At 47.7% G+C, this 15,283-nt stretch overlaps 1 protein-coding gene across 1 annotated transcript in view; it reads right to left on the bottom strand.

Moving 5' to 3' along the window:
• Positions 1-4,449, bottom strand: part of RSPO4 (R-spondin 4) — a 36,141-nt gene extending 31,692 nt beyond the window's left edge. The window contains exon 1 of the mRNA XM_070382104.1: positions 4,371-4,449. Within this exon, the coding sequence (XP_070238205.1) occupies positions 4,371-4,449 (79 nt within the window). The remainder of the gene's footprint in view (positions 1-4,370) is intronic.
• Between the last annotated feature and the right edge of the window lie 10,834 nt (positions 4,450-15,283).

The raw sequence follows: 15,283 nt of genomic DNA, 5'->3' as shown, positions 1-15,283 counted from the left end.
AAGGCGGGAGGAGAAGGGGATGAGATGGTTGGATGGCATCACCGACTCAATGGACATGAGTTTGAGTAAACTCTAGGAGTTGGTAATGGACAGGGAAGCCTGGCGTGCTGCAGTCCATGGGGTGGCAAAGAGTCGGACATGACTGAGCAACTGAACTGAACTCCTCCTTTGTAGCCCTTGGCAAGTTTCTGATGGGATTCACTTCCTTTTCTATGCACAGACTTCAGAGCCTCCAAAACTCTGGGTCCACCTTCCAACTCAGCTGTTGGGAGTTCCTGGGCAGGTCTCTGTCTCTTTCGGAGCCTCGGACCTCTTGTCTAGGAAATAGGAGTAATGCAGGCAGCACCACAGTCAGACTTCACAACCCACACGCAGAGTTCCTGGCACGTGCTCGCCCTAAGGGTCTCCTTTGGTGGCTGGGCAGGGGTAGGCTTATCTCCACCCAGGGGAGAGGGAGGTGAGATATACTTTGCTCTGTGCCCAGCCATGGCCCTGACCTGGAGACTAGAAACCCAGGTCCTCCTCTATCACGGCCAATGCCCTGGGCACCTGCCTTCCGGGTCTCAGTTTCTCTGTCTTTGGGCAGGGGACAATGCTGCCTGTCTGGACTTAAACACAGGGGTTCTCAGTTTGGAGAATTATTATATTCAGTCCACCTAACAGGCCTCTGGAGTGGGCACTGCCATAGTCACTGTACAGATAATTTTCTTTATTTGTAAAGAAATCTCTATTTCTAGAGGCTCAGAGAGGGGAGAAGGGCAGAGGTGAGATTCAACCCACATGAGACTCCCTCCCCCCAGCCCAGGGAGCATCTGCTCTGTTGTAAAATGGAGGGGGAAGTGGTTGAGTCCTTATGAAGCACCCACTGTATGCCTTCAGACCCCTTTCCCTGTGACTGTGGTGAATTGGCCCAAACGCCAAAGAGGTATGCACAACCATTCCCATTTCACAGATGTGGAACTGTGAATTGGAGAAGGTATGTGGCCTGCCCCAAATCACACATGCAGGGCAAGAGAGGGCCCTGAATTCCAGAGCTCCTCCCTCTGCCCTTTGCTGCCCCAGGTCCAGAAGGATCTAAAGGCACCATGTGAATGTGGGGGACAACTGCATCCACAAGGCCCCTCCCTGGCAGGCCATAGACACTGAGGAGAGTGGGGGATAGCCTGTCTTCTCCTCATTGCCTAAATGAAGCTCCATATCAAGGCAGGGTTACAGACCAGGACCCCTCACCCTGCCCGACTCTCCTATTGCCGGGACACCCCAGCATGTTCAAGAGAAACGTCCCCATCTGGTTCTGATTCGTTTATACTTAATTAATCAACATGTTGTTTTGTAAGAGTCACTTGAGCTCTGAGAACCATTCTCAAGCCTTTTCTTTTCGTCTTTCTTGTCTTGGAAACAGAAAAATTAGCTTTCATCAAAAAAAAGTGATGTTGGAGCTTGACGAAGCACGGGTCTGTGGGAGCCAGGCCCTGAGGGTGACAGCTCAGCCTCGGCGGCTGCTGGGCCCAGAGAACGTTCCTCTTGACCTTGCAGAGCAGGTCAAACGCTGGAAGGGAGGTGGGAGAGGACCAGGGAAGGACATCCCTCCATACTAGCTACTCCTCAAGGGCCCCAGGTCCATTTACCTTGACACTCCCAGACTTTCCAACACAGAGCCTGGCGCAGGGTCTGCCCTGTAATGCTTATTGAATGAGCAAGGGAAAGAGAGAGAGGAAGGAAAGAAGAAAGGAAGGAATTAAAGAAGGAAGCGGGGCTGGGAAGGAGGGGAGAAGAAAGGAGAGGAAAGGAGAAAAGAGGCATTGCTAATATCTATGTGCCTTCAGGACACATTCTCTTGCCAAAGTTAGACCAGAATGTCAAAGCTGGGAAGACCCTCGGGGATCTTGTGTGGAAGTTTCCAAGCAGTTGTCTTATGAAAAATGGTCGCTAATCTGTAACTGGTTTGGGAAAGGTCCTATTCTCTGTCCTCTGCCTCTTCACCACGAATGCTCTGATAAGTCCCGCCATCAAGAAATCTGCTGAAGCCAGCAATGCTCAAAGCTGTTTGGCCAAGACTCCTATGACCACCTTGCAGAATAGGTTACAGGAAGCTTTCTGCTACCTCCTACCTCCACCCTAGTGCCAATGGGGAAACCAAGGCTGTGGGTAGGAGGTAGGTTGGGGGAATCCACTCTCCCAAAAGGAGTGGGGGGTGGGGTGGGACTAAGATCCAAGGCTATCTCCATTGCACCTGACAGGTAAACAGAGTCACAAAGCCTCTCGCAGAAGATGCTGCCCCGGACACGCATGTGTTCCAGATGCAACAGATCAACAACCACGGGGAGGGGCGCCAGTAGCCCCCTCACCAAACTGTGGCCGTGTAAGGTGCAGCCGTGCCCGACCTCCTCAATGAGCAACTGGGAATGGAAGAGGGACCGGACGTTTTCTTCTTCTTGATTCTGTGTGGCATGTGTTTGAGAACTTAGAAGCAGCTTAAAGCTCTTCTAAACCAGCTCCTCTTCAGATGGGGAAATTGAGGCTCTGAGAAGGGAAGACCAACAGAGCTCAGGAGACATCTTCTCAGCATTATGTCAGACCAGCTGGGATTCAAGCCTGCTTTGCTACTAACCTGCTGGGCCACCTTGGACAATCAGTTTTTCTCTCTGAATCTCAGTTTCCTCATGCAGAAAATAAGCATCCCCCCACCCTCCCTGGGCTGTTGTGAGTGACCAAAGACATGATGGGCAGGAAAGGAGAATGACTACTGCATTTGGCTACTCACTTACCAGATACGCTAACTCACTGAGTCTTACCCACATCTGCCCTGTGAGTTGGATATGAAGATCATTATTCCTATTTTAAAGAGGAGTTACTGAGGAGAGAGGTGTTTTACACTTTTAATTTTTTTTTTTTTCTTTCTGAGAACTAAGAAAATCTTAGAGAGCTTCTAATAGACCCTCAGATGGGTAAACTGAGGTTCAAAGAGGCAAAGTGACATCCCCAAGGTCACTCAGCTGGTAACTGAGGAAGGCAGGCTGACTCCAGAGCCTATGAGCTTTACCATAAAAGGGCCGTTCACAGACCAGTGTCCCCATGAGGTCGCAGACTCCCCGCAGCTCACCTGAAGCCCACCCACCTCTCCCTTCCCTGGACCCCTCTGTCTAGTCACGCCTGGACCTGGAGTCCTTCAGGCCTCAGTCTCTCTCTCCCACCCAAACCCACGCCTCCATTCTCCAACAACCACTCTCAGCCCCCTGTTTCACTCCAGGAGTGATTTTGTCTATTCAGGGCTTTATACTAAAAGGGACTAGAAGCCCCCAGAGAACAGTCTTGTTCTCTTTCCCATGCAGCCTTGCTCAAACCTAACACCAGAGCTGGAAAGAAAGAAGACACAGGGTCTTACTCACCTGCTGGTCAACTTGGCAAAGTTACTCAGCCTGTCTGAGCCTTGGCACCTGGCTCTATGAATAGGATGATCCTTATGTCATGAGGATGCGGTGGGGACTCCCTCCGTGCGTGGAAAACCCTGGGCACAGAGGCTGGCATTTGGCCGTCAACTCTCAGACTGCCAACTGGACGGAGGTCAAAGGGCTGCCGGCTCAGGTGTGGGACTCGCTTACCCTCCTCGGTCTGCAGGGACAACCTCAAACTTACCTCCTGGGACATTCTGACTCCCGCAGAGAGGGAACATGGCATAGAGTCCCAAGGTGAGAGTGCAAGGGGCCCCTGACTTTGTGCCCCTGGTACATTTATAATCTGAACCTTGGTTCATCCTCTTAGTGGCCCTAGGTCAAGACAGAAAAACTGAGGCTCTTGGAGGGTGTAGATGTCTTCCAGGTCATCCCAGAATAAATGTTGTCAAACTCCAGTCTCCCTGAGCTCACGCAGCTCAGGCCCTCACCCAGGGAGAACCTACCAAAAACTACTGCCTTCTGAAAAGTCATGCAGAGATTCAGGGTCTATACTGAAACCAGGGCATTGGGACTCCCAGCTCAGGGCTCTTTACCTCACCTCCTGGCTCAATACTGATGCTTGGGATGATTTCTGAGCCACTAACTCTGTCCCCTAGTCCCTTCCACCCCTAGCCTGTGTCACCTGAGGCTTCTTGTCTCTGCAAAAGTCACTTTCCTTCCTCCCAGCAATACTATTATTACAGGGAGTGGGCATAAGGAGTCAGCCCTGCCAGCTCTTTCCCCCTAGAGACCCTTCTTGGTCCAGCTTGCCCCACAGTATCCTGGGGCCTCAGTCTCCCCATCTGTAGAGTGGGGTTGACAGCAGTCTGGAAGAGCTAACAGTTTGGGGAGCCGGGCATCAGGCAGATGCCCCCAGGGCCACCCCTCGACTATCCTGCTGCACTGCCCGGCCATCCTGCCGGCTGCCCCTCATACCTTGCTTCTTCCTTCGGTTCAGGGGGAGCATGTCCACGGCGTGGGCGACAAGCAGCAAGAGGCAGAGTGGCGCCCGCATTTGGGCAGCCTGGTCCAGGCGGGCGTGCGGGCGCCCTGGGAGAACCGACGACCCAGTGGCTACCCTGCGGCTGCGGTGCGGCGGGGCGCGGGGGCTGATTCCGGCGCATCCGCGGGCGCGGGGTCAGTCCCGCCGCCAGGGACCCGCCGTCCGCTCAGGGCCCGGCCTCCAGGTCGAGCGAGGGCGTCGGCAGAGCCCAGACGCGGCGGGCTGGGAGGAGCTGGCGCTTCGGGGGCGGCGCGTTAACCCGCGAGGGGCGGGCGCGCGGTGGGGGCGGAGGGGGTCGCCAGGCCAGGGGCCGAGAGGTCGGTCTGTCGGGCTGTGAGCGCTCTGGCGACGTTCCTGCGCTGCCCCGTGGCGGACACAGGTATGGTCCCCCACGCCACACACACAGGTACAGACGCTCAGACGCCAGGTGACCCTGTCCTGCTCTCAGCCTCTCCCTCCACCCCACTCTCTGCCTCCGATTTTCTTTTTCTTCTTTTCTCCTAAGCCTCAAAGTGACCAGCACCTCATAAATTCGCCAGGGAAGGGGCCCGGGGCCTGGACTGTGTTTCCTCTAACCTTATCTACAGGTTGGGAGCAGCTGACCCAATTTTAACCCTTTCAGGGTGAAATTCCTCCTTCTTCCCAACAAAGGGTACGTTTCTGCCTCCCGCCGCCCTGCCCACTGAAAACTGTAACAGTAATTAATAATACTGCCTGTCACTTTTGAGGCCTATGTGCTTGGCGTTGTTCTAAGCACTTTATACAGAATATAGTCTTCAAAACAACCCAGTGAGATTCTGTTCTGATTAACTCCACTTTACCGGCAAGGAAAGGGAAGCTCAGAGAGGCTGAGAGACTTATCTAAGATCACACAGCAGGTCACTGGTCTGTCTGGGTCCAGTGTCTGTACCCTTTTAGCTACTACTTGGGGAACTTACCCTTGACAGTCTGTTGCTGAAACATTGTTCTTCCTTTTACCTGTGTGTGTAATTTGATTAAAAACAAAAAGGTAAACGCCCACATCTCCTTCTCCAGCCCCTATTTTCACCCTTAGTGAGATGCCCAGTGCATTGAGGACATTTGAGGGCGTGCCAGGGGAAGGGAAACAGTGAGGCCGCTCTGCCCTGGCCGGTCTTCTTCCATGCTAAGTCGCTTTGGAGAAGGAAATGGCAACCCACTCCAGTGTTCTTGCCTGGAGAATCCCAGGGACGGGGGAGCCTGGTGGGCTGCCATCTGTGGGGTCGCACAGAGTCGGACACAACTGAAGCGAGGGCGTGTCAGGGGAAGGGAAACACAGAGAGTGAGGCCGCTCTGCCCTGGCGGGTCTTCTTCCATAGGGTTCCACGAACACCAACAAACAACCTCATAGGGATCTGGGTAGAATGTCAGAGCCATCCCTCCCAGTGGTGCTATATTCTACAGATGGGCCACTGAGGCCTAGGGATAGGTGGTGCCTACCCCAGGAAGCCCAGAAAATCTAGGGCAGAGGTGGGATGGCATCAAGGTGTCCCAGCATGGTCCCCATCCGCCAAGCCTACCAAGTCCTCTTGCTCTCACCTCTTTGATATCCCCTTCCCCTCTACCCCTCCTTTCACCCTTTGATCCCAAAGATCTCAACTCCTTGCAGTATTTCACAGATGTCTCCAAGTCTCTCACACCTCTGAGCCTTTCATGAGTGATCTCTTCATGGAATGTTGGCCTACATTCCATCCCCCTTCCCCACTGAGTAATTCAGGACCCATCCTGAATATACCCTTCATCCAGGAAGCCTTCCCTGATTCTCGGGCCAGTCCAGGGCCTCCTCTGGGCTTCCACAATCTCTCTGTCACCGCTTGGATCACATGAGGTAGTAACTATAAATGTGTCTGTCCCTTCCTCTGAATTGTTAACTCTTTAAGGCCAGAGATGAGGTCATATCCGGATGCCAGAACCTGGCTCATGCTGGGCACAGAGGAGGTGTGCAACTTGTTTGTAGAGAGAATGAATGAATGAGTTCTCCAGATGCAAGAGTCTCTCAGCTTATACATGGAATTTGGGTATGCAGAGAAATAAGGTGACCCTAGAAGATCAACCGTTAGGAAACTGGAGAGTCAGCCCCTACCCATCCAGGTTGCTCAGTGGTATAGAATCTACCTGCAATGCAGGAGACCAGGGTTCAATCCCTGGGTCTGGAAGATCCCCTGGAGAAGGAAATGGCAACCCACTCCAGTATTCTTGCCTGGAAAATCCCTGGACAGAGAATCCTAGTGGACTATAGTCCATGGGGTTGCTAAGAGTCAGACACGACTGAATTACTGAGAATGTACACACTGCCTGGAAAATTCCTGATATCCTCAGGGCCTGTCTCCACTCTAGGTTACCTCCTCTGAGGGGGCCGTCTCTGACTACTCCAGACCAAATAGGATGCCTGTGCCCTTTGTCTCTTGGTCCTGTTTTAATGCCTGTAGTACCAAGCACTACCAGGCCTGTTCATGTTTGAAATTTGCTTGTTGGTGAGTTCCATGAGGGTAGGAATCTTCTATTTTATCCTTGCACTGGACACATAAACTGCTAAATAAATATCTGTGAAATGAATAAAAGAATGAAAAAAAATGAATGAGTGAGTGCCCACTCATCCCTTGATTTATTGTGGGACCACAGGTACCTCCTATTCTCTCTCTTGGCCTTAGTTTCCCCATTCATTCAGTGGCACAGATGAGATTTTGTGTTCTCTTCCGATCCTTTCAGAATTGGTATTTCTAGGGTTCTAAGAGCCAGAATTCAGGTCCCCACCCAACCTAGAGCTGCTCAAAGGGTCTTGGGTTCTCTGTAACTGTAGTGGGGAGGGAGTCTGGGAATCCCAGTCTGCCATCCAGCCGCCCTCTCTGAACATAGGGAGGACATCAGGGTCAGTGGTGCTGATGGCAGAATAGGAGGTGTACACACCAGGAGCCATCAGTTAAGGAACTACTGGACGCTGTCACAAGTAAATGAAGCTAGATATAATGGCTGCACCGCATTATGCTCAGAGTGTGTATTCCTGATTAGCAAGTCCTCCTTTGCAGGATAGCCAGGACTTCAGTTCCTTCCAGCTTGTGCTGTGCTCTCTTTGTTGTCGCTGTTTAATTGCTAAATTGTGTCTGACTTTTTTACGATCCCATGGACTATAACCCATGCCTCCTGCATTACAGGAGGATTCTTTACCACTGAGCCACTGCGTGGCTTAAAGCTCACTGTGGAAGGGGCAGGGCATGGAGGACCACCTACGGAAAGTAAAGAGCGTGTCCTTCCATGTCTCATTGGTCAGAACTCAGTCATGTACCCCATATACCTGCAAAGGTGGCTGGGAAATACAGTCTCGCCTTACCATGTGCTCAGGAGGAAAAGCAAACGTTTGGCGAACCTCTGGCCAGTTTGCCCCATTGGGCCACGCTCACCCCAGTGATGTGGTGGCTCCTGTCTGTGTCACTTCCAGCCCCTGTGAGCTCTTCTTCCTAAGCAGCCAGAGGACCTGGCTCTTCTTCCAGGTGAGCAGCAAGGGCTGCTGGATGGCTCCTGCTTGAGTGACTAACTGTCCTGGTTGGCCAGGGATTGAAGAGATTCCTGGGATGCAATTTTATCTCCTGTACAGTTTCCTGTAACCATCACCACATTTAAATACCTAACAGGACCATCACAGCACTCCCTTACTCATGCTGTTCTTTAGGGCTGCACCCACTCCCTCCCCAACACCCTAATCCTTAACAAACCACTAATCTGCTCTCTGTTTCTATAATTATGTTGTTACACTTATGTTATATAATGGAATCGTGCGGTATGTGTCTTTTTGAGACTGGCTTTCTTCACTTAGTATAATTTGCTTGAGATTTATCGAGGTTATTGCATGTGTTAATAGCTTCTTTTTACTGCTGAGCAGTATTCCATGATATGGATGTTTTATATATTTTGCTTAGCCATTCATCCATCTAAAGACACTTGAATAGTTTCCAGTTTTGGGTTAATAAGTATAAAGCTACTATGGACATTTGTGTACAAGTTTCTGCCTATCTTCTTTAGCAAATGTCTATGAATGTCAGACATTTGCCCATTTTAATTGGATTTTCTTAATTGTTGGATTTTAAGAATTCTTTATACTATATGTTATTTGCTAACATTTTCTTCTAATCCGCAGTTGGTCCTTTCATCCTCTTGCCAGCGTCTTTCATAGAGCCAAGGTTTTACTTTTGATGAGGTTCACATGATCAGTTTTTCCTTTTTTTTCCCCTAAAAGTCTTACAGTAGTGGTTTGATTATTTATTTATTATTTTTGGTTGCGCTGGGTCTTTGTTGCTGTGTGCAGCTTTCTCTAGTTGCAGCAAGCCAGGATTATTCTTCATTGCAGTGGCTTCTCTTGCTGCAGAGCACAGGCACTAGGAGCATGGGCTTCGGTAGTTGCAGCTCACGGGTTAAGCTGCTCTGAGGCCTGTGCGATCTTCCCAGACCAGAAATCAAACCCGTGCCCCTGCATTGGCAGGCGGCTTCTTAAGCACTTTACCACCAGGGAAGTCCCAGGTGTACATTTTATGGATCACGCTTTTGGTGTCAAATCTAAGAACATTTGCTGGTCCCAGGTCTCAAATATTTCCTCTTCTTTTTCTTCTAGATGTCATATTGTTTTACATTTAAGTCCATAGTGCATTTTAAATTAATTTTTGTATAAAGGGTGAGGTTTAAGTCAGGGTTCATTTTTTGCCTATGGATGTCCAATTGATATGCTGAAAAGACTGCATTACCTCCATTGGACTGCTTTTGCTCTTCTGTCAAAAAGTAATTGCGTATATTTATATGAATATATTTCTAGGTTATCTATTTGATTTCACAAACTATGTGTTGTTTTGTCTGCCAATACCAAGATTATGGTAGCTTCATAAGAAATCTGAAGTTGGGTAGACTGATTCTACCCATTTTATTCTTTCTCAGAGTTGTTTGATCTATTCTAGTTCCTACGCCTTTCAATATAAATGTTATAATAATTTTGTCTATGTCTGCAAAAAATCTTGTTGAATTTGATCAGAATTACATTAAACATGTAGATCTATTTGGGGAAAATTTATATCTTAACTATGTTGAGTCTTCCAATCCATGAATATGTGTCTCTCCATTTTTTAAGATCTTTGATTTTTTAAAAAAAATCAGTGTTTGGGATCATTTTCAGTACACACACACACACACACACACACACACGTGTGTTTTATTAGATTTACACCTAAGTATTTCTTTTCTTTTCTAAAGAAGCAATTGTATTTTTAGTTTTGCTGCCCATTTGTTCATTCCTAACCTATAGAAATGCATCTGGTTTTTAAAAAATTGCAATTTGACTGATTTGCAATATTGTGTTAGTTTCTGAGGTACGCCAAAGTGATTTGGTTTTCTTATATATATATTCTTCATTTGTTCTTTTTTTATTCTAGGTTATTATATGACGGGCTTCCCAGGTGGCGTTAGTGGTAAAGAACCCACCTGCCAATTCAACAGACCTAAGAGACATGGGTTTGATCTCTGGGTCAGGAAGATGCCCTGCAGAAGGGCGTGGCAACCCACTCCTGTATTCTGGCCTGGAAAACCTCATGGATAGAGGGGCCTGGCAGGCTATAGTCTGTAGGGTCGCAAAGAGTCAAACACAACTGAAGCAACTTAGCACACATGCACACACACATAAGATAGTGAATATAGTTCCCTGTGCTGTATAGTAGGACACTGTTACTTATTTTATTTTTAAGACTTATTTTTTTTTTTGCTCTGCCATAATGCTTTTGGGATCTTAGTTCCCCGACCAGGGATTGAACCCAGGCATGTGGTAGTGAAAACAGAGTCCTAACCACTGGACGGCCAGGGAATTCCCCTATTTTATATATTGTAGTTTATATCTGCTAATCCCAGACTCCTAATTTATCCCACACACTCCCTCCTTTCCCCTTTGGTAACCAAAGTTTGTTTTCTATGTCTGTGAGTCTCTTTCTGTTCTGTAAATAAGTTCATTTTGTATTATATTTTAGATTTCACAGTAAGTGGTATCATATGATATTTGTCTTTTTCTATTTGACTTACTTCACTTAGTATGATTGTAGTTCCATTTATGTTGCTGAAAATAGCATTATTTCATTCTTTTTTGTGATTGAGTAGTATTCCATTGTGTATATATACATGAATGTTGAATCAGCCTTTCCACCCTGGAATAAACTCTGCTTAGCCACGGTGTATGATGTGTGTGTGTGTGTGTGTGTGTGTGTGTATGCGTGTGCACACGTGCACACTCAGTTACTCAGTCACAATTGATCTTTGCACCCCTGTGGACTGTGGCCTGTCAGGCTCCTCTCTCCATGGGATCTTCCAGGCAAGAATACTGGAGTGGGTTGCCATTTCCTCCTCCAGGGGATCTTCCCAACCCAGGGATCCAACTTGTGTCTCCTAGCATCTCCTGCATTTGCAGGCAGATTCTTTAGCACTGAGCCACCTGGGAAACCCATATGATTCTTTTTATATATTGCTCAAATCTACTTGACAATGTTTTATTAAGGATCATTGCTCTGTATTCATGAAGGCTGTTGATCCCTGTGCATTTTTGTCTGACTTTGTCTGATTTTGGTAGTAGGATAACACTAGCACCACTAGCACCAGAAGAGCAAAGCAGACCAGACTAGAATTGCAAGGGCTCTGGAAACCAAATGGTCATTGCAACTACAGCCCCCAAAGTAGGTGAGAACCTATATGTACACCTAAACAGTGAAACTGCCTACTAAAATTAAAGATTTAAAATAGACCTAGATATAATATAACAGCCCAGATTTCTAGGATATGTGGAAAATTAAATGTCATACCAGAAACCAGAAAACCATAATTTGAATGAGAAAAGACAATTAACCAATGCTAATACCTGATGATTCAGATATTGGAATTATCTGACAAGGATTTTAAAGCAGCCATAAAAAAATGCTTTGAGAAGAAATCATACTTTCTTTTGAAAAAATTAAAATGGAAGATCTCAACAAAGACATAGAAATTAACTAAAAAGAACCAGAAATTTATAAAACTGAAAAAATATTTGAAACAAAAACATTGCTAATAGAATCAATAACAGAGTGGAGATGCCCAATGATGGACAAATACCCCAGCTCCCTCCTTCAGCAAGTGGGGGAGCCTGAGGCATGGTCTACGCTGTCTCCCAGAACTCCCCAGCAGGGTTGAGCTCCTGTTTTGCCCAGTGGTAACTGTCTTAATGATCCATGGATTGCCTTTAGGTCCTGTTTCACTCATTCTCAGCCCTGTGTTTCCCAAGATCAATTCCCAAGAAAAGTTCTTGAACTCCAGTCTGTGTCTCAAGATCTCCTCAGCAACCCAACCAATACAGTTACTAATTCTTCTGACCACTCTTGAGGTGTGCAGGTAAAAGCAATGCCTATTTCAGAGTAAATCTTCACTAATAATTTCCATTATCTATACCAGTTTCATCATCTATAAAAGAGAGTTGGGCTTCCCTGGTGGCTCATTACGATAAAGAATCTGCCTGCGATGCAGGAGACATGGGTTTGATCCCTGGGTTGGGAAGATCCCCTGGAGAAGGAAATGGCAACCCACTCCTGTATTCTTGCCTGGAGAATTCCAGGGACAGAGGAGCCTGGTGGCCTAAAGTCCGTGGGGTCACAAAGAGTCAGACATGACTGAGCAACTAACACACAAAAGAGAGGCACCCCAGCTTCTTCCACTGAACTTTGTATTGTTCTCTTAAATCACAACCTCTGCAACAACCCCTGTCTTTCTTCTTTACTTGGGCTATTTTTTCCCAGGGGAAGGCTAGCAGCCTTGGCCCTGGGATGCTCAGGCAAACAAAGGCACTGCTTTAAGCCAGCACTGCCCCCCGCCTCGCCAACCCCAGTGGAATCACAGCCTCCATGGTAGGTTGGGGTTATTGTTTTTAATACCAGTGTGAAATAAATTGAAAAATTACCCATAAAATACAGGTTTTCAACAGCTGGCCTGAAATTTCTTTCCATAAACAAACAAGTTTAAAGAGATGCCTTAATGCCACCCGCCAACTCCTCCCCCAGTCTTTTATGTCCCCCTGTGGGAGTGGGGTCTGCTGAAAGTCTCGCCTCCCGGGCACAGGCAGGCTGCTGGGGGCCACGGGTCATCCCTAGGCCCTTTGCTAACCTGCATCTCTTACCCTAGTCTGTCTGCTCCATGAGGAACCTCTCAGACTCATCCCCCACCCCTAGTTCCCATACTGAGCATAGACTTAGAAGCCAAACTATCTAGGTTTGAAACAGAGATTTCATAAATATTTTTAAGCAAATTACTTATCTCTGCTTCTGTTTCCTCCACTGAAAACAGGGATCATGTTAGTACCTACTTCATAGGGTTGTTTGAGGATTAGATTAAATATATATGAAGCTCTTAGAACAGTGCCTGGCACGAGGCCACTCGGTGTAGCTGTTAGCTATTATTAGTTTTACAGGCAGAAGAGAAAGTAGGATAGAAGATGGAGCAGGAGGCTTAGTGACATTTAGATTTTCCACAGTGAGCCTTGTTTGGGGTTTCCTCTGGGGTGTTTATGTAAACATCTGCCCAGTGCCCTGCAGTTTGCAAAGCTTGCTGACATCTGCTCTTTCATCCCACCTGACATTTAACTGCAGAAGAATACAGGGCATGGGTTATGATTAGCCCAGCTTACAAAAAGGAAACTGAGGCCTAGTAGGTGAACAGACTCCCCCCATGTCTCATAAAGTGGTAGACACCTATTTGGTGGTTCGAGGATACAAGATGAATCCTGATCCTGGTTGTAACACTCTGCCTTGACTCTCATCATAGACTTAGCCTTGGTCCTTCATCACACACTGATTCTTGACCCTGATCTTAGAATGAATCATAATCCTGGTCCCATATGGGGCTCTGACCCCATTCTTGATCATGGACTGAGTCCCAGTCTAAGTTGTCACCTTGGGATCAGTTGGAACCTCGAATATTGTTTCACAGTAGATGCTGACTTCAGGCTCTGATGGAACCCTGATCCTATGACAGACTGAATCCTGGTCCTTCTTATAGCCCAAGTCATACTCCTAGCCCCATACTGACATATGATCCTGGTTTCATCCTGAGCCTCCACTCTGGCCCCAGACAGAGCCCTCAGTGGGGTCTCTAACCTGGGACACTACTTCTAGCCTCTTTCTGCATCTACTCTGTGAATCCCAGTTTCCCCTCTTCCCCAGGATTTAGTCCATCGCCTGGAAGACAATGAGAAAGAAAACTGCTCTCAGCACCCTTTGGAGAAGACCCAGGCATCAGAGCAGGATTTACAACCTATTACAGGAGGCAAGACCCTCATCTCCTTACCTGTGTTTGAAAACCCCCCTAATCCCACCCAGAGCCAGCCTCGAAGACCCAAGCCCTCCTGATGCCAGAACTCTGAGGAGTTCTATTGTTTGGGTGGCTTTTAGTTCTGATTATTTAATACAGTAGTTCATGGTTTTACACTCACAGCCCTGGTCCGCTGGGATAGGGGTCTTCTTGCTTTTGCGGTTAAAGTTGTAACACTTTTTCAAACAAGGGGAAAAATTTTAAAACAACAGTGAAAATATTTCTAAAACATGTTCACCATCAAGTTGATCTCTCAGGAATTGACTGGGGGAGAGAAGGGAAGGACAAAGAGAAGTTTTGCATAGTTGGGGGAGGCAGGTCTCTGGTGGGCTGGGGCAGATGTGCAGGGACCAGCCTTGGCTCTGGGGAGATGGGGGGGGGGAACTGACTGCAGAAAAGTGAAGGAAAAAGTCAAGGTTCATACCTCTGAACCTTCCCACTCTGGAAGAAGTTGAGCCTCTTACTTGCTACGCACCCTTAACTGTGAGCCTCACTTTTTGTCTGTGAAATGGAGATGATACATCTGTCCAAGGAAGACTCTGGAGATCAAATGACGACTGCAGAGCACCCAGCTCAAGTTCTGACTTGAGTGGGGGTGGGTGCAAATTATAGCAGTTGATGTCGTTATTATTTATACATATTTATATATAAAAATATGTATATATATATAACAATATAGAAATATATTGTTTGTCAGCTGAGAGGCAGTAGAGCTTGGTGGTAAATGGAGGCCAGCATCAGACCACCTGGGTTCAAGTCCTGGTTCTATTACTTATTTATTACTTGACCTTCCGATGGCTCAGCAGGTAAAGACTCCACCTGCAATGCAGGAGTCACAGGAGACACAAGTTCAATCCCTAGATCAGGAAGAGCCCCTGGAGTAGGAAATGGCAACCCACTCCAGTATTCTTGCTTGGGAAATCCCATGAACAGATGAGCCTGACGGGCTATAGTCCATGGGGTTGCAGAGTCAGACATGACTGAGCATGCACACATGATATGTGACCTTGGGCAATTTGTGGAACCCTTCTGTGCCTTAGTTTCCTCATCTGTAAAATGGGCATGGTAATCAAGTTATTGTGAGGGTTAAAATGAGTTAAGGCATGCAAAGCACTTAGAACTTGCCTGGCACATTTTAAGTGCCTAATACGTGTTGTTGTTTAGTCACCAAGTCGGGTGAGCATTTCAGGCAGTGGAAACAGCAGATGCAAAGGCTCAGAGGTGGGAATGAACTTGGGCTCAAAGTAGTGAAGGGAGGTAGAGTGGCTGGAGTGGAGGGAGCAGGGAGTGGTGTGTGGGAAGTAGGGCAGAGCAGAAGCACCGGTGGTGGGCTTGGGACATGCACAGCCTTGTTGGGGTGTATTCCCAGGGAGATGGGAGGGGTGGGTGGTGGTGGGGATAAGGAAGCAGGAGCTGCGACCTTTGAGGAGGACTGGGGAGGGACAAGATCAGACACTAGCATTAGAAAAGCTGGAGT

Source organism: Bos mutus, chromosome 13, assembly GCF_027580195.1.
Source record: "Bos mutus isolate GX-2022 chromosome 13, NWIPB_WYAK_1.1, whole genome shotgun sequence".
NCBI lineage: Eukaryota > Metazoa > Chordata > Mammalia > Artiodactyla > Bovidae > Bos > Bos mutus.
Note: the sequence above shows the minus strand (reverse complement) of the source record. Positions and strands in the feature narration are given on the sequence as shown.